The sequence below is a fragment of the Schistocerca serialis genome, chromosome 3 (genome assembly GCF_023864345.2).
Source record: "Schistocerca serialis cubense isolate TAMUIC-IGC-003099 chromosome 3, iqSchSeri2.2, whole genome shotgun sequence".
Taxonomy (NCBI): Eukaryota; Metazoa; Arthropoda; class Insecta; order Orthoptera; family Acrididae; genus Schistocerca; species Schistocerca serialis.
Window position 1 is genome coordinate 45,073,462 of NC_064640.1, and position 20,813 is coordinate 45,094,274.

A 20,813-nucleotide genomic window follows, 5' to 3' on the forward strand; every position below is an offset into this window, starting at 1 on the left:
TTCAATAAGTAATGCAACACATTTTTTTTCTGAAACAGGGGTTGTTTTATTCAGCATTGAAATACACCAGGTTATTCCCCAATCTTTTAGCTACACAACACTATTTTTCAATGTAATCTCCATTCAATGCTACGGCCTTACGCCACCTTGAAATGAGGGCCTGTATGCCTGCACGGTACCATTCTACTGGTCGATGTCGGAGCCAACATTGTACTGCATCAATAACTTCTTCATCATCCGCGTAGTGCCTCCCACGGATTGCGTCCTTCATTGGGCCAAACATGTGGAAATCCGACGGTGCGAGATCGGGGCTGTAGGGTGCATGAGGAAGAACAGTCCACTGAAGTTTTGTGAGCTCCTCTTGGGTGCGAAGACTTGTGTGAGGTCTTGCGTTGTCATGAAGAAGGAGAAGTTCGTTCAGATTTTTGTGCCTACGAACACGCTGAAGTCGTTTCTTCAATTTCTGAAGAGTAGCACAATACACTTCAGAGTTGATCGTTTGGCCATAGGGAAGGACATCAAACAGAATAACCCCTTCAGCGTCCCAGAAGACTGTAACCATGACTTTACCGGCTGAGGGTATGGCTTTAAACTTTTTCTTGGTAGGGGAGTGGGTGTGGCGCCACTCCATTGATTGCCGTTTTGTTTCAGGTTCGAAGTGATGAACCCATGTTTCATCGCCTGTAACAATCTTTGACAAGAAATTGTCACCCTCAGCCATATGACGAGCAAGCAATTCCGCACAGATGGTTCTCCTTTGCTCTTTATGGTGTTCGGTTAGACAACGAGGGACCCAGCGGGAACAAACCTTTGAATATCCCAACTGGGGAACAATTGTGACAGCACTACCAACAGAGATGTCAAGTTGAGCACTGAGTTGTTTGATGGTGATCCGTCGATCATCTCGAACGAGTGTGTTCGCACGCTCCGCCATTGCAGGCATCACAGCTGTGCACGGCCGGCCCGCACGCGGGAGATCAGACAGTCTTGCTTGACCTTGCGGCGATGATGACACACGCTTTGCCCAACGACTCACCGTGCTTTTGTCCACTGCCAGATCACCGTAGACATTCTGCAAGCGCCTATGAATATCTGAGATGCCCTGGTTTTCCGCCAAAAGAAACTCGATCACTGCCCGTTGTTTGCAACGCACATCCGTTACAGACGCCATTTTAACAGCTCCGTACAGCGCTGCCACCTGTCGGAAGTCAATGAAACTATACAAGACGAAGCGGGAATGTTTGAAAATATTCCACAAGAAATTTCCAGTTTTTTCAACCAAAATTGGCCGAGAAAAAAAAAGTGTTGCATTACTTATTGAACTGCCCTCGTAGATGTAGATGTAAAATCTGCCGCACCACAGTTGTATAAGGCTTACTCAGGCATGCAGGGCTGTCAGAGTGGACCCTTATTTCCGTAGCTGCTCGTGGGACCTAGATGGAACCCTTGAAATCATCTTCTTCTCCTCCCATCGGGAAGGGTGTACCACATAGGAGTATTCGCACCTATTCATCCAAAAGAATGAGAGAGGCTAGTCCTCCTGATAATAAGAATACTTTGGATTGCAGCAACAGGGCTCATGAAGTCATGAATAACAATGTGTTTGTGGTGATAAAGAGGAACGAGGGAACATTTGAAAAATTGTCCCACTTTTATATCCATAAGGTTTTGGAAGGCCTTGCTGGAACATTAAAATCTATGAAACGATTGTGTAATGGTTCATTGTTGGTCGAAACTAACTGCTCAAAGCAGGTAGACCTTCTTAAGAAATCGCATAAATTGGGTGGTGATGATATCATTGTTGGGATGCACACCTCTCTCAATTGCAGTAAGGGCGTTGTCATATGCCAAGATATCACGGACATGGACATAGCAGAACTGAAGCAAGAATGGGCACCCCAGGGAATAGTCGATGTGAAGCAACGAACTCGCAGGAATGATGGGGCAACTGAAAAGACTGCCACTTTCATTGTCACATTCAATTCTCCCACACTGCGTGAACATCTTATGTTGGGGTTCCTTTGCCTTAATGTTCAGCCTTACATTCCAAACACTATGCGGTGCTATAAATGCCAGCATTTCGGCCATACAACCATGAGTTGTGGAGGTGAAGTGATCTGTGGGTACTGCAGAAAAGCTGCTCATTACGCTGGTACTGACTGCCTGTCTCTGGCGATCTGCATCAACTGCTCTGGAAACCCTCCATTCTGGAGCTGAGACTGCCCGGTTTTTGCTGAATAACGCAAAATACAGGAGATAAAAGTGGCCAAATGGATCCCCAGTGCTGAAGCCAAAAAAGAATATAAGGCTACGAAACCCACTGTCTTTGCCACCTCATACTGTTCCATGGTGCAGAAGCCTATTCCCAAGGCAGACTCTTCGACGCATGTGATGCCTAGTGTGCCTGTATCCACCACAAGCACCTGTACTTGCACATGTACATGCCAAGGGAAAAAGAGTAAGGACAAAGCCAAGCAGCTGCACCAAGAAAAACAAACAACAGTTCAGCAGTGAGCATCGAGAAGGTACAAGAAAAGTAGAATGTCTCTCAAAGCCCCCCTTTCCCCCTCATCCTCGAAGGGACGGGGTGCAGGGAAAGGCTGACAGTATTCAGGTCAAAAGCTGTCCCAACCACTATCAGACATTATTCTTTCCCGTCTGACTGATGAAGAGGATATCGTGGAGTTATATGCCTTGGATCCAGGCAGCCCCTCCACTCTCGCTCACTCTTCAAGTGCTTCACCTCCCCAATGCAAAGGTAGGAGTAAATTAAAACTGCACTAATGAGATGGCTTCCATACTACAATGGAACATGAATGGGTTCAGGACTCACGTGTAGGAACTGAAACTCCTAGCACAGGCACATCCCTTGTGCTTTTGTTTACAAGAAACACATTTTAAAGATACCGATGTCCCCGTGCTCCAGGGATGTACACTATACCGCAAGGACGACCTATCAGGGGAAAGGGCCAAGGGAGGTGTCACAGTGTGTGTCACTAATGTGCACTACTCCTCTGCTCTCCCCTTGGCTACTGACCTGTTAGGAGTTGCACTTCAAATCCATGTGTATCAAAGGATCACTGTTTGCACATTGTATTTACCTCCACAAGATGCACTATAGTCTGAGGCTCTCACGGATCTTATCACACGACTCCTGTGACCATTTCTCCTCCTGGAAGACTTCAATGCCCATCATGTCCTGTGGGGCTTGACCAATACTTGCCCTTGGGTTTGGGTTTTGGAGGGCCTGATGACATCTCATGAGCTGTAATGCATCCTCAGCACAGGTATCCCCACACATTTCTTTACTGCTACTGGTTTATTCTCAGTCATCAATGTCTCTTTCTGTTCTCCTGCCCTCGCTGACTCTGTTCAGTGGGAGGTCAGTGATGACATTCATTCCAGTGACCACTTCCCAATCCACCTTCATCTACTGAATGGCTGACCACCTGAACTTAAGCCCCCAAAATGGATAGTCAGCAGGGCTAACTGGATGAGTTTCAGCCAGTTGGCTGTGTTTGAACACTGCGACAGAATTCAAGGATGGGTGGACCATATTGAGTGATCCATCATGTCGCTGATCTCTCCATCGCATAGTCCTCAGGTCATCTTCGACTAGCACCTTGGTGGACAGATGCGTGCCATTCCGCGATTCGGGAAAGGCATGCGGCTCTTCGACATTTTAAATGCTGACTGACAGCAGACAACCGTAGGTCCTTTCGAGTCGCAAGGGCCAAGGCTCGGCGTGTCATTAGGGAGAGTAAGAAATCATCATGGCAAGTGTTCCTGGACTCCATCAATCACTCCACTTCTTCTATAAAAGTATGGAAAGCCATCCGGAGGATTTCCGGTAACCACAGCCGTTTAATGATAGCAGCAGTGCTGAAACGGGTGTGCCTCCAAACAACACCTAGAGACACTGCTCGGACGCTGGTCAAACATTTTGCACAAACTACAGCCAATGCAAGTCAGGATCTGGCATTTTGTCGCTATTGTGCGACTGTAGATAGGGAAAAGTTGGACTTCAGATCCAACAGTTCTGAGGGCTACAACTCCCCTTTCGCCATGTCGGAGCTCAAATCAGCACTGACTGAGATTCGTAACACAGCACCCAGTCACGACCAAATCCAGTACTGCATGCTTCAACATTTGCCAGCGGCATAAGGGAAATCCTCCTTGAATGTTTTAGTCTAGTACGGAGGACAGGCAACTTCCCTAACTCATGGAGGAAGGCAATTCTGATCCCTCTCCTCAAAACAAGAAAGGACTGCTCATGTCCCAGTGGTTACTGGAGTGTCGTCTTAATGAGCCTGGAGCAAATGGTTAACCATTGTCTGGTCTGGTTGTTAGAGACCAGGCAACTCCTTAGCCGCTCTCAGTGTGGATTCCGAAGATTTCGGTCCACTGTCGACAATCTGACCCTCCTAGAGGCAGCTATTCAGCAGGCTTTCCTCCATAAGCATCACTGTATCAGCATATTCTTTGATATAAGTAAGTCATACAGTACTACTTTAGACACTGTATTCTCACACAGCTGCATCAATGGGGCTTTCGTGACTACCTCCCCATCCTCATATGGTCTTTCCTGTCCCAGCAGTTTTTTAGGACCTGAGTGGGTGACAAGCTGTCTGATTGATTTGAGCAGGAGAATGGTGTTCCTCAGGTCAGAGTTTTAAGTGTTGCCCTCTTTGCCATATCCATCAACAGCATCACATCTACGGTAAGGAGTCCTGTAGAGTGCTCCTTATGTGTAGACGATTTTGATGTTTTCTGTTCCTCCTTCAATGTTGCAATGGCGATCCGTCTGTTGCGACTTACAGTGCGGAAGGTAGAGGAGTGGGCTGCAGAGATGGGTTTCCAGTTTTCTGAAGATAAGTGCATGTGTGTTCATTTAATCGTTCTCTTTGTATTTTTAATTTGGCTGCCTGGGATATGGGGGACACCATCCTACATTTTAGAGACACTGTGTGGTTCCTTGGCCTAATTTTTTACTCCCGGTTGTCGTAGTTACCACACCTACGAGACCTGAAAGCCAGAACCCTGAAGGTGCTGAACATCATCAAGTGCATTAGCCACAGGTCTTGGAGAGCAGACAGGGTGCATCTCCTTTAGTTTTATCGGGCTTTTGTGCATTCACAGCTGGTCTATGGTTGCGTGGTGTATGGGTCAGCGAGACCCTCTTACTTGCGGACCATTGACGCTGTCCATCATGAGGGGATTCGGCTGGCCACGGGTGCTTTTCGGACCAGTCCCATACCTAGTATCTGTGTTGAGGCGGGGGAACCACCACTTACCATCTGATGCCAGCTCCTCGTGGTGTGTCAGGCGTGTAAGTTTGTTGTAGCTCCAACGTCACCCACACACCATACTGTTGCTCGTCCAACTCCAGAATGCCTTTTTTCCAGCTGTTCACAAGTCACAATGCCATTTGGGATGTGCATGCAACGTGTGCAGGAGTCACTTGGTGTGGAGCCAGTACGACCCCAAACCCAGGATTTTAACTGTCTGCTGCTCTGGTTACAGGAGAGGCCCAGAGTGATTTTAGATTTGGTGCGGTACAGGAGAGAGAGCACTCCCGCTTCCATTTTTAATGCAGTATTCTCTGATATGTTATCTGAGTACCATGATCATGTAGCTGTTTTTACGGATGTGTCTAAGCAAGGGAACTCTCTTGGTTGCCCTGTTATTTCCCCAGATCACGTCCTCAAGGTCAGACTGCCTCCAGAATTTACTGTCTTCGGCGCAGAATTATATGCAATCTTGCGAGCATTGGAGCAGATGAGACGTTCTCCTGGTGTTAAATTTCTTGTCTGCTCAGATCCTCTGAGTGCCCTTTACTTTCTCCAATATTTGTAGTCAGCAGATACAGTAACCCAGAATATCCAGGATGCCCTCCTACAAATACAATGACTGGGGAAGGAGGTGTCTTTCTGCTGGATACCTGGGCACATTGGAACTGCGGGGAATGAAAGGGCGGATCGAGCAGCCAATGAAGCGTGTTGTGATCCTCTAGTATTTCGGTGTGCTATCCGCCTGCATGCTATCACCTCTCTGTTGGGGTACAAAGTCATGTGTTGATGGGAAGACGAGTGGCTGGCAGTGACCAATAACAAGCTCTGTGTCATCAAGCTCATAACTTGGTCATGGAGTATTTCCTTCCAGCAATGTCAGTGGGATGAGGTCCTCCTTAGTCGCCTTCGTATAGCCCACAGCCATATAACACGTGGATTCTTATTCTGGTGAGAGGACCCTCCAGTGTTTGGTGCTTGTGGCATCCAGATCATGGTGCAACACATTTTATTGGACTCCATTTTACTTGCTGACCAACGGACTGCAGCGAATTTGCCGGTGGGTCTGCCATCTATTTTACGTAATGATCAAACAAATGTGGTTAAGGTTTTAAAGTTTTGTGAACTGTCCAACATTTTTAGCAAGATTTTAGGGAGATGTTCTTAATTTGTCAAAGGGTGGCTGGCTCACCCTAGTTTTTTTGTAAGTGGTCAGCACGTCATATTTCCCTGTGCTTTTCTTTTAGTTCTTCTGTGTTTTGTTTTCTGTGTGTTTTAACTTCTTGATTAGCTCTCTTCCCTCCTAACTGGTTTTAGTGTGTGTGACAGTGCATGAGATGCAGAGTGACTGTGTGGTCATTTTGAGTGCATGCGTGTACAACACTTTTAGTTCATCTCCACATTTGTTTGTTTTCATAAGTGTAAGGGCACTGGTGACCTCACTGTTGGGTGCCCATCAGATCCAAACACATACACTACTCCACTGTGGCTTCTGGTCTGCCTCCATGGCTTGTGTGGCGCAGTGGTTAGCACACTGGGCTCGCATTCGGGAGGACGACGGTTCAATCCCACGTCCGGCTGTCCTGATTTAGGTTTTCTGTGATTTCCCTAAATCGCTCCAGGCAAGTGCTGGGATGGTTCCTTTGAAAGGGCATGGCTGACATCCTTCCTCATCCTTCCCTAATCCGATGAGACCGATGACCTCACTGTCTGGTCTCCTCCCCCAAACAACCCAACCCCCCCATGGCTTGTGCCCCAACCTTGAATGTATCTCGGAGTATTGTTTGGTCCAAAAGATTCCACTGAATTCACAATTTTTTGCCACCGGTTCTTGACTGTCCTTGAGACGTCGATGGAAAACAGGGTTTGCATATGTACATGCACGCTGCAGTGAACTCCTGTCTCTGCCAAATCATAGGGTTGTATTCAGTGCTGAATTGATGGCCATTAAACTAGCCCTTAGACGTGTTCGTTCATGCACTGGCAAGAGTATCCTAATCTGTAGTGGTTCCCTTAGCAGCCTTCAGGCTGTTGCCCAATGCTACTCTCCTCACCCACAGGTTACAGCTATCCAGGATATTGTCTCTGACCTTCATGAAACTGGATGGTCAGTCATTTTCCTTTGGCTCCCAGTTATGTTGGGATTTTGGGAAATGAATGAGCTGACTGGTTGGCCAAGTTGCCCACCAAGATGCCGATTCTAGAAATGGGAGTCCCAGAGCTGGACGTTCAGTCATTTATACGCCATAGATTGTTGGAAGTCTGAAACTCAGAATGGACAATTAAGGAGACCACAGCCATGTGGCATTCTTTCACGTGTACTTCTTGCAGGGAGTCCATCGTTTGCTGTTGACTCCACATTGGCCACACTTGGCTGAAATGACGATCCCCCTCACTGCCAATGCGGAGCCCATCTGACGGGGCCCCACTGACTCATAGACTGCCCTAATTTGGCTGCTTTGAGGTGACATCTTAATCCTCCAGACACACAACCTCTGGTGCTAGCAGACAACACCAAAGTGGCTGACCTGGCATTACATTTTGCCCACATAGGTGGTTTCTATTCATCCCTGTAAGGTAGGGCTTTTTGGCTGCCTTGACCGCCAGAGAGGGGCTGGTGGGGCACCCTTTTCTTGCCCCCCCCCCCCCTCCTCCCCCTTTCCCAGGGATCTGTCGGCGGCCCTTGCTTGATGTCCCAGCCTGGACTACCCTTCCCACCTTTTTATTCTCTGTATTCTTTTTCATTTCTCAGTTTTACTGGTTTGTCTTGACTGATCTTTTGACAACTTGTCTACTCAGTCTTTTTTGTGAGCTGTTATGTCTGTTTTTAAATATTGTATTGGTTACACTGAGGCTTTTCAGGAGTTGCCTTTTGCCTCCTTCCTGTGACGGCCACGCCTGGTTTGCCACTTAATGGATGAAGGGACTGATGTCCTTGCAGTTTAGACCCTTTCACGGGAATAGCCAGCAGCAGTTGCTTCTACCTGCTTTTGTATTGCTTGTGACTCCTTTCACATCCCTGAAGGCTCATCTTCAAGATGGGATTGACACAACACTATGTATGTATGAATGAATGAATGAATGACTAGATAGAGTATAAGCACAACAAACAAAAACAAGTCACTCCAACCACCACCACCACCACCACCACCACCACCACCACCCCAGGAGACAGCATGCTAATGCCTTTTAACATAGCATCTAGTCCTGATGAGGATCCTAATTCAAATAGGTTGAAAATCAACTTTTTTTTTCAGGTATGCGTTTGTTGATTATCAGATCCCATAGTGCTACAAATTTGAAGGGTTGTTGATTGTTACTTTCCACCTGCTGATCCAAGTAGTCCCATACAGTGCTCTATTTTTAACATAAAGTTCGGAGGTACTGTATACTATAGATAATGGAGTGACAGTTACTGAAGCTTCCAATAAAGGTCATGTATTTAACTATTGAAGTACATTATAATTAACATTACCTAGCACTATAACAATTTCCAAATTGATATCAGTTCATTGCTGCTGTAGACTTCGTGCCTTCTTGCTTTACTCTTGGCATCAGTAGCAAGATGTGTGCCTTTCATAATCCACGAGCGTACATAACCCATAGATTGAAACAACTGCAGTGGAGGACCAACCAATTTGACAGATACCAGATTGTTGGTGGTAGAAAGATGGAATGAAGCTCTTGTAGGTGTAATGATGAGATTCATTTGTGAAAATTCTTGTTCACATTAATTAGTAGATATGGGAATACATTTCAGTGTGTTGAGAAGAGAAAAGATGGATGTTCACATTTTCTTCTCCATCAAATAGTCCTTGAATCCTCTAAGTGTACCTGTCTCTGGAAGACCACAATGACTACATAAGGTTTTTATATTTGTCTTACCATATGTTGTTCCAGGATTTTCAGGCCAAGTCAATGATTCCAACACTTGCGCACATTCAGAGGTAGCAGTATCTTCTGTCTGCATAAGATGATACTCCATCTGCTATTGTAAACAGTATAATTTGAATAACATCAGGGAGAGGCTATAACCCTGTTTCACTTCCTTCTTAACTACTGTTTTCCTTTCATGTTGTTCTATTCATACAACTGAAGTCTGGTTTCTGTACAAGTTGTTAGATAAGCTTTCACTCCCGTATTTTATCTCTGCTACCATCAGAATTTCAGGAAGTGTAGTTCATCCATCATTGGCAAAAACTTTCTCAAATCTGCAAATGCTATAGACATAGGTTTGCCTTTCTTCGACTTACCTCGTAAACTAAGTTGTGAAGTCAGTGTTGCCTTGTGTGTTCTTTCATTTCTCCAGAACCCAAACTGATCTTCCTGAGGTCAGCTTCTACCAGTTTTCTCATTCTGTCAGCATCTGCTGTCTTTGGAATGGCTAGTTAGTCAAATGTTCCATCATTACATTCTTATTGAATGAATCCCGAGAGTATTTTGCCTGTCTCAAAAAGTTTCTGTGTTTGAATGATCCACTGAGCTATGGTAGTGAGAGTGATGCTCCTGGTAGGGCCACCCATACCACACCGGTCAGTTAGTGAGACTTCAGACACAGTGTAGTCCCCCTAGGGGGCTGCCTTCGTGGGAGCATGTGGAGTGGCAGCCACATGGACCCTTCGCTAAGTGTGACATTACTTCCACTTGTATCAGGCTTCTGTTTTGTTTCCTATCAGCTTTCCATGGCCAACTCTTATTTTATTCTGACACCAAGTTTGGAGGTGTGAGGATGTCTTTCATTTTTCCATTTTATATCCAAATGGGGCACCTACGTATGGAAGTTAACAGTAGGAACCTGATGCCGTATAGGAAGAGGAGGGATCCTCAATGGGTAAAGGACCATTCCTTACATAAAAGTCAGCCACCCAATGGTCTGTGAAAGGGACCCCCTGGTGGTAATGCACAGGGATGACTTCTGTGCCATGAAAATGTCGAGCACATGTGGAAACAGGACTACCTCTATGATGATGACCAAGCAACAGACACTGACTGGTCAAAGAATGGCTACTTGGAATGTACTGAGTCATAATAGAGCAGAGGTGTTCATAAACTTGAAAGACCGACTGAAAAAGTACCAAATAGGATTAGCAACATTAAAGAAGATTAGGTGGAAGGAGACCTGTACATTGCATTTTGGTGACTACAGAATGTTTTGCTACAGCAGTGGTACAGCTAATCTATGTAACCAGTTTCCTGGTATACAGGGCTTACAAGTTGGCAAAATCAAATTTTAAGGCCGTAAACAGTGGGATGTGCATACTGAGAATAAAAATGAAAGTCTTCAATTTTCTAAACTAAATCATGAAGTCAGTGTTGCATCATGTGTTCCAACATTTCTCCAGAACCTGAACTGGTCAGCTTCTACCACTTTTCTCATTCTATCAGTGTCTGCTGTCTTTTGAATAGTTAAAATCAAACTATGGAAAATCCAGGATGGAATGTAACACTATTTTGAAAAGGGTTGTTGCTACTCACCATATAGCAGAGATGCTGAGTCTCAAATTGGCACAACAAAAAGATTGTCAGAACGTGAGCTTTTGGGCAACAGTGCCCTCATCAAAAATAGACAAAATACACACACACACACACACACACACACACACACACACACACACACACACACACACACACACGCCTAAACGCAACTCTCACACACGTGACCGCAGTCTCCGGCTGCCGAGGCCAGACCAGCAGCCAGAGATTGTGTTCATATGTGTGTGTGAGTTGCATTTGCAAGGCCTTGATGGCCAAAAGCTCACGTTCTGACAGTCTTTTTGTTGTGCCTTTGGAATAGTTAGTTAGTTAATTTCATTTTCCAGTATTATGATCGTACTGAATGAAGCCTGAATGTATTTTAATTGTCACTTATGCACCAACAAAGAAAGTATATGATGAAGCCTAAGAAACCTTTTATGAGTAGCATGAAGTCACATACGATGCGATATTGAAAATTGTGTGAAAGTGATTCTAGGAGATATGAATGCTGAGGTGGGAAAATGCATTCTAAATGAGGAATGTAATGACAATATACTGAGGCTGGTTGAATTTGCTGTAAGCAAAAACCGTATTGTAAATGGCAACGTATCTCAACAAAAGAATATCCATAAATGGATGTGGAGATCTCCAGATGGAGACACTGTCAACCAGATAGACAATGTACGTACCCAAAGAAGACATGGCTCAGGTCTTTAGGTGTGGAGGTGGGCTGATGTAGATTCCGACCACTATATTGTGATTGTCAAGTATAAGCAGAGGATAAAAAAAATCTTTAATCATGTAGAAATGGATAAGAAGTATAATGTAGACCCAATCATCGCCAGTGAGAAGGAAAAGGCAGAATTTCAAAGAGAAATGGATGAAGGGATGAAAGTGATTTTCATTGAAGAGCAAGCTAGGCCTGAAGAGCGGTGGCAACTAAAGGAAAGAAGAATACAGCAGGTGATGGGAGTCAAGCTGGAACTGGAAAACAAAGTAAGACAAAGTGAGTGACATGATCATAAGCATGAGAAGGGCTATTGAGGAACAAAATAGCGCAAGGAAGAAGATGCTCTAGTGATGTACACTGGCTAGACAAAATTATGAAGAAATGATACGGAAAGCAAAAATTACTTGCAGAAGGAAAAAGAATGAATTTGAGAAGAATGGACTGAAATGCACAAAGAAATGTAGAAGTGAAAAGGATGTTAGAAAAATGTTTAAGGGAATAAAAGAGAGAAAACAGGGATTGCAGCCCTGGTCAATGATATACAGGGATAAAAAAGGGAAGTTGAATGGTGATAAAACTAAAACCATAGAAAAATGGAAAGTATATTTTAAAGAATTATTGATATCTAGGGAAATTCAGGAATTTGAAGAAGAGGAGCAGGTGGAGCAAGCTGGTGGCAGTGATGATGTGGAGGAACCAATGTTTGAAGAAGTGATTGTAGCTGTTAAGGAGATGAGAAACTACAAAGCTGTAGGGAAGATAAGATACCAAGTGAAATTTTCAGATATAGTGACAGAGATAAAGAAAATGCGTGAAGTGGGTTCAGAAAATATAGAGAAGTGAAAAAAATGAGAAGGATGATAGAACAAATTCCATTAACCATAGAGGAATAGCTCAGGTGCATGCTGCCTTCAAATTACTAGCTAAGATACTGAACAAGAAACTACAACCATATGAAGAAGCCATGATTGGGGAATACCAGTGTGGTTTCAGGAGGGAAAGAGCAACAATAGATCAGATGTTGGCCCCTTAGATTAATAATAGAAAAGTGTTATGAGTACAGTATAATGGTTCTCAATTGTATGTGGATTTTACAACAGTTTATATCGGTGCCAGCAGAAATGGTCATTTCAAGTTGTTACAGAAGCGGAGGATACCTCAGAAGCTAATAGCAAATATTCCAATCTTTCAAGAATTCAAGCAAGGAATGTCTGGATCACTGATGTGCATAACTTGGCTCTGCAGGCTGTCATGCAAAAGCTGCCAAGCTAAACATGTGGTACTATTTTCATCACGATGATTCAGAATATGACATTTGCAGATGACATAGGGAAATAGAGAATATTTGCTGGAAAACTATATAGTTTTGGAATACGAAGCAGCTGCACTTGGCTTGGTCATAAGTAAGGAAATTACAAAGTATACAATCAGCATCAGTAACAAAACAAGGGGGAGAGGTGTTTAGCAGTTTGAGGGGTTGGAAAGAGTAAATCAGTTTAAGCATTTGAGAGGAATGGTTATGGAAGATAATGTGGTACCAACAGAGATAAAGGCAAGAATAGCTGCAGGTAACAGGTGCTATTACAGCTTCCTTAATGTGTTGTGATCCCCCAACATTTCAAGTCAGCTGAAGATGACAGTTTATAAAAAAATTATAAAACCATTTGTTACGTGTGGGTCCAAAAAGTGGACAGGTAACACAACAGGGCAAAAATGCCCTTGAATGAATGGGAACACTAAGTAACGTGCAAGATATATGGGGCAGTGTATGAAAATGGTGCTAGTAGGATTAGTACTTATGCAGAATTGTATGAACTTTATAAGAGTCCGTCAATCAATGTAGATGTGAAGGCACAAATGTTACAGTGGTTAGATCATGTGTAGAGGAGGGAAGACCAATGAGTGCCAAAGAATGTGATAACTGCAAAGCCAGAGGGTAGCCACTTAGTGACGAGACAGATTGCGACGACTGGATGTATAGAACTAGAGAAGGCTGGAAAAGTCAAGAGAGGATTAGAGGAGACTGATGGTTGACAAGACCTGGGCCCTTTATGCACTGCAGTGCTGGAAAAGAGGGGGAGGAGGAGGAAGAAGAAGAAGAAGAAAATATGTTACAACTCTGTTTCACTCCCTTCTTAACTACTGCTTTTCTTTCATGTTGTTCAGTTCTTACAGCCACAGTTTGGTTTCTGTACAAGTTGTAAATAAACTTTCACTCCCTGTATTTTATCTCTCTTACCATCAGAATTTCAAGGAGTATAGTTCAGTCATTATTGGCAAAAGCTTTCTCAAATCTGTGAATGGTATAAACATAGGTTTGCCTTTCTTGAACCTATCTTCTAAACTAAGTCGTGAAGTCAGTGTCGCCTCGCATGTTCCTACAGTCCTCCAGAACCCAAACTGATCTTTCCCGAGGTCAGCTTCTACCAGTTTTCTCATTCTGTCAGCATCTGTTGTCTTTGGAATATTTTGCTAGTTAGTTTGTTTGTTTCATGTTCCATTATTAAGCTTTTATTGAATGAACCCTGAGGATATTTTGCCTGTATGTGTCTTGGACCAAGCACTGAAGGAACCAGAGGGATATTTATTTGTAAAGGGAATTGGGAGTGAGCTCAGGGAGAAGAAATAAAAGAGATATGACAGGGACATGGCTTAGCCACAGCTTAGGGTATTTTCAGAATGAATTTTCACTCTGCAGTGGAGTGTGCACTGATTTTCAAAGAGCTGTTCAGGTTGCTACACTCAGACAGACATGCTGAGCTATCTATGTAGTTGTGGAGTCTGTTTCTTCATGAGATATGGACCACAGACATTCAGATATTTTTTTCTTTTTAATACACAGATGTCTGATTACATTAAGGGAATGCTATATACTCACTGAAATTAAGTAAAAACAGAGAAAGGGTGACTTTAATTTGCTGCAGTCAAAAGATATGCATCAACTTATTTCATGCAAGAATATTGAAATGTCATATGTGTTTCTCACAGTACAGCTCCAGCCTCTCATATTTCAAAATGTGTTCTATATCACTGTTCCAATTCAGTAGAGATCCTATGTCTATTACACTTATGAACAACATTAGAGACCATGTAGCTAGTCATACACTCCTTGGCAAATAACATTCCAGTGGTTGCCACCAACATGACAGGTTTCAGGTCTAAGGAACTATTTCCAATGCATTCAACCATGAGTAGATGGAAAAACAACTTCCAGGCCGTACTTTGAAATAATACACTAATTTTCCCTTACAGTGGCCTGCATTACCGCACCCATTTCTTACACTGAACAGTTTCAGGTTCAGAATATCCTTTTGGATGGTTTTGTGTATTTTTACCATTGTTATTGTTATTGAGAAGGGTTCTGTGATTCAGAACTCAGTACAGTGTCAAAAACCCAGTGATATTTCACAATGTCTATTTGAAGGGGACTTCTACTATAGTTAATGTTTGTTTGAAAGTGCCACAGGTCAGTGTCCTTTCACAAAAATTGGTTAGACAAACTGCCATTTGTAAAAATTACATACCAAGAAGGATGCTTGTTACTGAAATGGACTTTACAAAATGGATTAGAGTCTTGAAAATATCCAGAATTACAGATCTGTGAGCCTACAAGATCTGTGACTGTGAATTTAGTGTGATGTAAATGTTCACACACTTCAAACAGCATGTTTAAATATCTCAGCATTAATTCAAGGACTACTTGGATATATTCCTCAGGAGTCTCCCATGGTGCAGTCTGTTTACAAATTACATAAAGCATAAATATAGGTTGAAGGATGGCTGCAACAAACAAATTGCGCACTAACCATCTCACATGTATTTGAAGACGTGAAATGTCAGGAAAATATGCATCATTTCAGAAAATCACTGGCACTCCATCATTGCTAAATGAGGACATGTACCAAATTTGCTGCTTGTGGTTGCCGTGTTGCCCGCCCGGGGGATTTGGGATGGGGGGGGGGGGCGGTGAAGTGATATGATATGAGTTATTTGAATGAATGCAGTGTTTCAGGCTCTTAAAATCTGTTGCTGTTGGATTGGCCTCAATATGTAGGAGTCAATATTTCATGTTGTATCTAATGGTACCACAAATTGTCTCACATAGTACATCCACTGGTTCCAAATATGCATCAAGCCTCATATGAGCTGAAAACCATTTCCTAGGGACCAGTCATTCTGTCCTGTTTGAACTTACTCCGTTGTTGATATTGCAGATGATTCACTGATTGAGTTTGGTGTAACAGTGACCTTCTTGGCTATACAAAAGAAGAGTAGGGTCAGCTACTAGGTCCATTTGTGTATAATTTCTTTCCAGTCTTGATCACTTTTTACTGGTGCAGTCCTGTGCAGACATGCCAACTTCTGATTCTTGTGAGGTATTCTTTCTGGGTGTTGAAACTTTTATAAATGTAGCATATCACCCACAATTACTAATAAGGTCTAAATTAAATTAAAAGAACTTTCATTTCTGTGCTGCTTGAGTATGTTTTTGTGTTACATTTCACCTGTCGTAGTGAAACTCCTTACAGTCATGTAGAGACTCTGATGAGATTTTGAGACAGCTGAAAATTTTTCTGCATTTGTGAATGTTTTAGAGCAAATCTGATAGTATTTTTTGTGAGGGGCCTTAGTAAATATTTGTGTGTCACTAGTTTGGATACTAGTGTCTATGAGATCATGCAAAATGATATGTTGTAGTCTTCACATATAGCAAAGGTGCCCAAAGTATTTGAACTGTGTCCTGTGTATCATGTGCTTTGCATTACTTAATAAAACTATAAGGTTGTTGCATGTTACTGGATATTCTTTAGGGTCCAAACATGATAACCACACTAATATTGGCTTTGCTTTAATGTCTTTCCAACAAAGTACATGTACACAACAAATAAAATTATTTGTGCTATCAGAATTAGCTTTTTCCTATAACAGTGACAATAAAGTAGGCGTCATATTGCTGAGTGTGGATGCCTATCGTATCTAGGTAAGTGAAGTGATGAAATTTCATCTTCAGTCCAGCACTGTGATGTGGAGAAATGGATTTTTGCTTATGTGGACAATTCTGTGAAAACTTTTATAGTTTAATCTAATTTATACTGCCATCTGAAAATCTGTTGCCATAATTTGTTATGGCAAAATAAATCACTATGCTGGGGAAACATTGACTGGTTGCTGTTAATTTCTGATCACCTCAAAGTAAATGTAACCCCAGCATCAATATGACTTTGATCTTTACTGAAGTTGCAATCTTGTTGGTACCAGAGCAAGAACAAGATGGAAAATTTCCCGTAAAAGTGCAACCAAATTTACTGTATATATGATTTTTATTGTTTATTCACTTTAATCATTTGGTACAAATGTTTTTGCAGAAAGAAATTGATTGAAGGTTCTCGTGGCATTCTGCAAGGTACATCAGCTCTCTTGCTGTGTTTTGATGAATCAGAGGTTCGCAAGATCATTAGAGAATGCAAGAGAGTGCTGGATTATCTGGCTGTAGCAGAAGTCATTGAGACAATGGAGGATTTAGTGCAATTCTTAAAAGATTTGAGCCCCTGCCTTAGCAAGGTGAGTCAGTTGGTATGCAAGTACGTCAGATTTGTTACCCTTTCATATGTGATGCACCAAAGCCAAATATTGTTTTGTCATTAGCTGGCACAAATGCTTACATTTACATTGTTACTAATCCCAAAACTAAACAGGGAAGTATAAATTAGAATGAAATTTATGCTAAACAAATTCTGTTGCCTTATTATTATTGTTATAACTACTACATTCTTCCATAATCATTTCTGGAACATTCAAGGCATTATTCCGCAAGGACCCCACTGTTATTTGTTGATGAATTAGAGGTTCATATGATGGGTGAAATGTGTAGATTGTGTGGGAAAAGTATGGAAATAGGTGTCTTGTAACTTAACCAAAAAAACAGCTTTGACAACATAAGAAATAATTCACAAGTTTATGTATAGTGTGGCTACAATTAAACTTTCGCTACTTGAGCCATTGTAGATGGAAAACTGTTTACCATATCGGCACCCAACTTTATAGGAATGATGTTCATACTGTGCACTGCAGGATTTGCATTATTAGTGTTAGTGTCGTTACTTGCTGTTAGGCACTGGTACTGGTATGACAACATAGTGCTGAAACACAAGCACCAATGTGCATTACAGTTGCAGTCAGTCAACATGGGTTTGGAGACGCTGAGCAGGGCTTTACTCATAAAGCTGTTTTATCAAAACAACAGCAACAGTAATGCCACTCTTCACAAGTATCAACACACTAAAGAAACAAGGAGAGGTCTTCTTTCTGGACTGGGGTTGAAGAATGTGGTTTGGAAGTTTGAATTAACTGATGATTTGAGAATTGCTCCTGGGTGTGGCTGATGACCAATTGTGCCACAAATTATTGAAGAAGTTACTGTTGTCATGGCTGAGAATGCTGGACACAATGTGTAATCTTCAAGCAGTGCATGAGCTGTGTTAACCCTGTGGCGCATAAGGTCCACTACAGTGGACAGCTATTAATGGTCGCTTCTTTGGCATTTACAATCAGTCCTGAGGCTGCAAATGCACACAGTTCACTGCAGTCAGCACTCCCTTCTGGTGTTTTGTCCTGCATGCATTTGCAGCCTCATGACTGATTGAACACGCCAGAAAATTGACCATTATAAGTTGTCCACTGCAGTGAAATTCATGCACCACAGGGTTAAGACAACTGAACTTCCCATGGTCCACCATTCAAAAAGTGCCATCAATAATTGTGAAATGGTATCTCCAGTGCTGTTACAGGCTGTTGTGGATGCATATGGTCATCACATTGAGCAGCATTTGTGAGCTAGAATCTAAACATGCTACACAGTTACTAAATGTTACCCTTTCTCGCGTGGAAATTAAAGTGTTTCTTTCAGTTGTTTATTCATTATTTCTCTTCCAGATGTCCTTTCAAATGTTTCATTGCCCTACACTCACTCGTTTTTAATAGGCCCTCTCAAGTAGTGAAAGTTTAATTATAACCACACTGTATTGTCGTTTGTAGAAATTGTATTATCATAAACAAAACATAAAAAAATGAATAAATTTTTGCTGCTACATGACCTTCAGCAACAAAATAAACAATCAAATATAGAGAGTAATAAAAAGCCTCATGCATCCAATACCAGAATTTTATGAAGCTTGCTATGAGTGGGTGTGAACATCTTAGCTCCAAATAAAACCAGCTTTGAAAGTATCCCAGACAAATGGCTTTCAAAATTGTTCTACCTGTGTACTAAGTTTAGTTATATTGGCTGTTGACAAAATCCTGTGTCTTCAGTTAGTGAGATGTACAGTATGCACACATTCCATTACACAGCAGATGCTGCCAAAGTTTGAAGGCAGACAGTAGCATACTGTCATCAATACTCTGCTTTTGTCAGTGGAACACTATGTTTTGGAGTCTTGACAAATTCGACACTTCCATGTTGGTCAGTTCCTCTCCTTAACATCATAAAACAGCCAGCAAGAAAACTCAGAGAAGCCAGCAACTGCTGACACTGAATCCTTTGCAAAACTAGTTATCAGATTATCCATTGGCTACTGCCCAAAAAATGGCTATGTATTTGGGATAATTCAAGCTGCTCCAGACAGACTGCTCAGGGTTCCAAGAGGAGCTACAGTCAGTATTAATGCAGCAGTATGAAAGGACTTTTCCAGGGCTTGAGGAGGAGCTATTGGCCAGATAGACATGGATGTATCAGGAGGCTCTTCTGGGCCTTGGAGTGAAGCCACTGACCAAGGAGACACAGAAATATTAGGAAAAATTGCCTTGTAGATTCTCAGAGAAATCAACCAGCAGGAATCAACTGGCTAGCTGGTAAACACTTTGTACAGATTCTGGGGTCTCCAATGGAACCACTATAATCACTGCTGACTAAGCCTTACATATACATTCAACAACAGTTGTGACCTCAGAAGCTGTGCTTGTGCCTGACTCTTCCAGATATTTAATATTGTACCTTAACACTGCATTTCTGGAAAAGAGGAATTAACATCTAAAATGGGTTTAAGTGTTATGAAGTCTTTACAGGTATTTGTCTACAATGTAGCCTTGTATGAAAATGAAACACAGAAAATAAATAGTTCAGACAAGAAGAGAATAGAAGCTTCACAAATGTGGTGTTATAAAAGAATGCTGAAGATTAAATGTGTAAATTGCATAAATAATTAGGAGAGGCACTGAATTTTGGGGATAAAATAAATTTATGGCACAGAATGACTAAAAGAAGGGATCAGTTGATAGGACATATTTTGACGTTATAAAGGAATCGTCAGTTTGGTAATGGAAGGAAGTGTAAGGGGGTCAAAATTCTTGGGGGAGACTGAGGCTTGAATGCATTAAGAAGGTTCAAATGAATGTATGTTGTGGTAGTTATGCAGAGGTGAAGAGGCTTGCACAGGATAGACTAACATGAATAGCTGCAGCAAACCAATCTTTGGACTGAAAGCAACGACAACAATAGTCACCATACCAATGCCTTATAACAGAACTAGCCCTCAGAATCCTGTCCACTACATGTACACTATATGATCAGAAGTATCTGGACACCTGGCTGAAAATGACTTAAAAGTTTGTGGTGCCCTCCATTAGTAATGCTGGAATTCAGTATGGTGTTGGCCCACCCCTAGCCTTGATGACAGCTTCCACTCTCACAGGCATTCATTCAATCAGGTGCTGGAAGGTTTCTTGAATTGCAGCCTGTTTTTCACAGAGTGCTGCACTGAGGAGAGGTATCGATGTCAGTCAGTGAGGCCTGGCACGAAGTCGGCATTCCAAAACATCCCAGAGGTGTTCTGTAAGATCCAGGTCAAGACTCTGTGTAGGCCAGTCCATTACAGGAATGTTATTGTTGTGTAACCGCTACCCCACAGGCCGTGCATTATGAACAAATGCTCGATCGTGTTGAAAGATGCATTCCCCATCCTCGAATTGCTCTTCAACAGTGGGCAGCAAGAAGTTGCTTAAAACATCAATAATGTAGGCCTCTGCTGTGATAGTGCCACACAAGACGACAAGGGGTGCAAGCACCCTCCTGGAAAAACACAACCACACCATAACACCACCACCTCCGAATTTTACTGTTGGTACTACACACGTTGGCAGATGACATTCACCGGACATTCTTCATACCCGAACTTTTTCTGATTTAAATGCATGATCCTCCACCGCTTAAAGCAGTTCTGCAGTAAGAGTTTGCCCCTTAATACGATGATAACACTACATGTTGGATTTCTGTCTCTCTACACCAGTGATAAGTAACACAAACTACTGTGCAGTTCAAAGAT

At 42.5% G+C, this 20,813-nt stretch overlaps 1 protein-coding gene across 5 annotated transcripts in view; it reads left to right on the top strand.

The window, feature by feature from the left end:
• LOC126469694 (vinculin) overlaps positions 1-20,813 on the top strand; it is a 302,912-nt gene that overhangs the window by 49,005 nt on the left and 233,094 nt on the right. For all 5 annotated transcript variants that reach the window (XM_050096859.1, XM_050096861.1, XM_050096862.1 and 2 more), the window contains exon 4: positions 16,860-17,055. In XM_050096859.1, the coding sequence (XP_049952816.1) occupies positions 16,860-17,055 (196 nt within the window). The remainder of the gene's footprint in view (positions 1-16,859; positions 17,056-20,813) is intronic.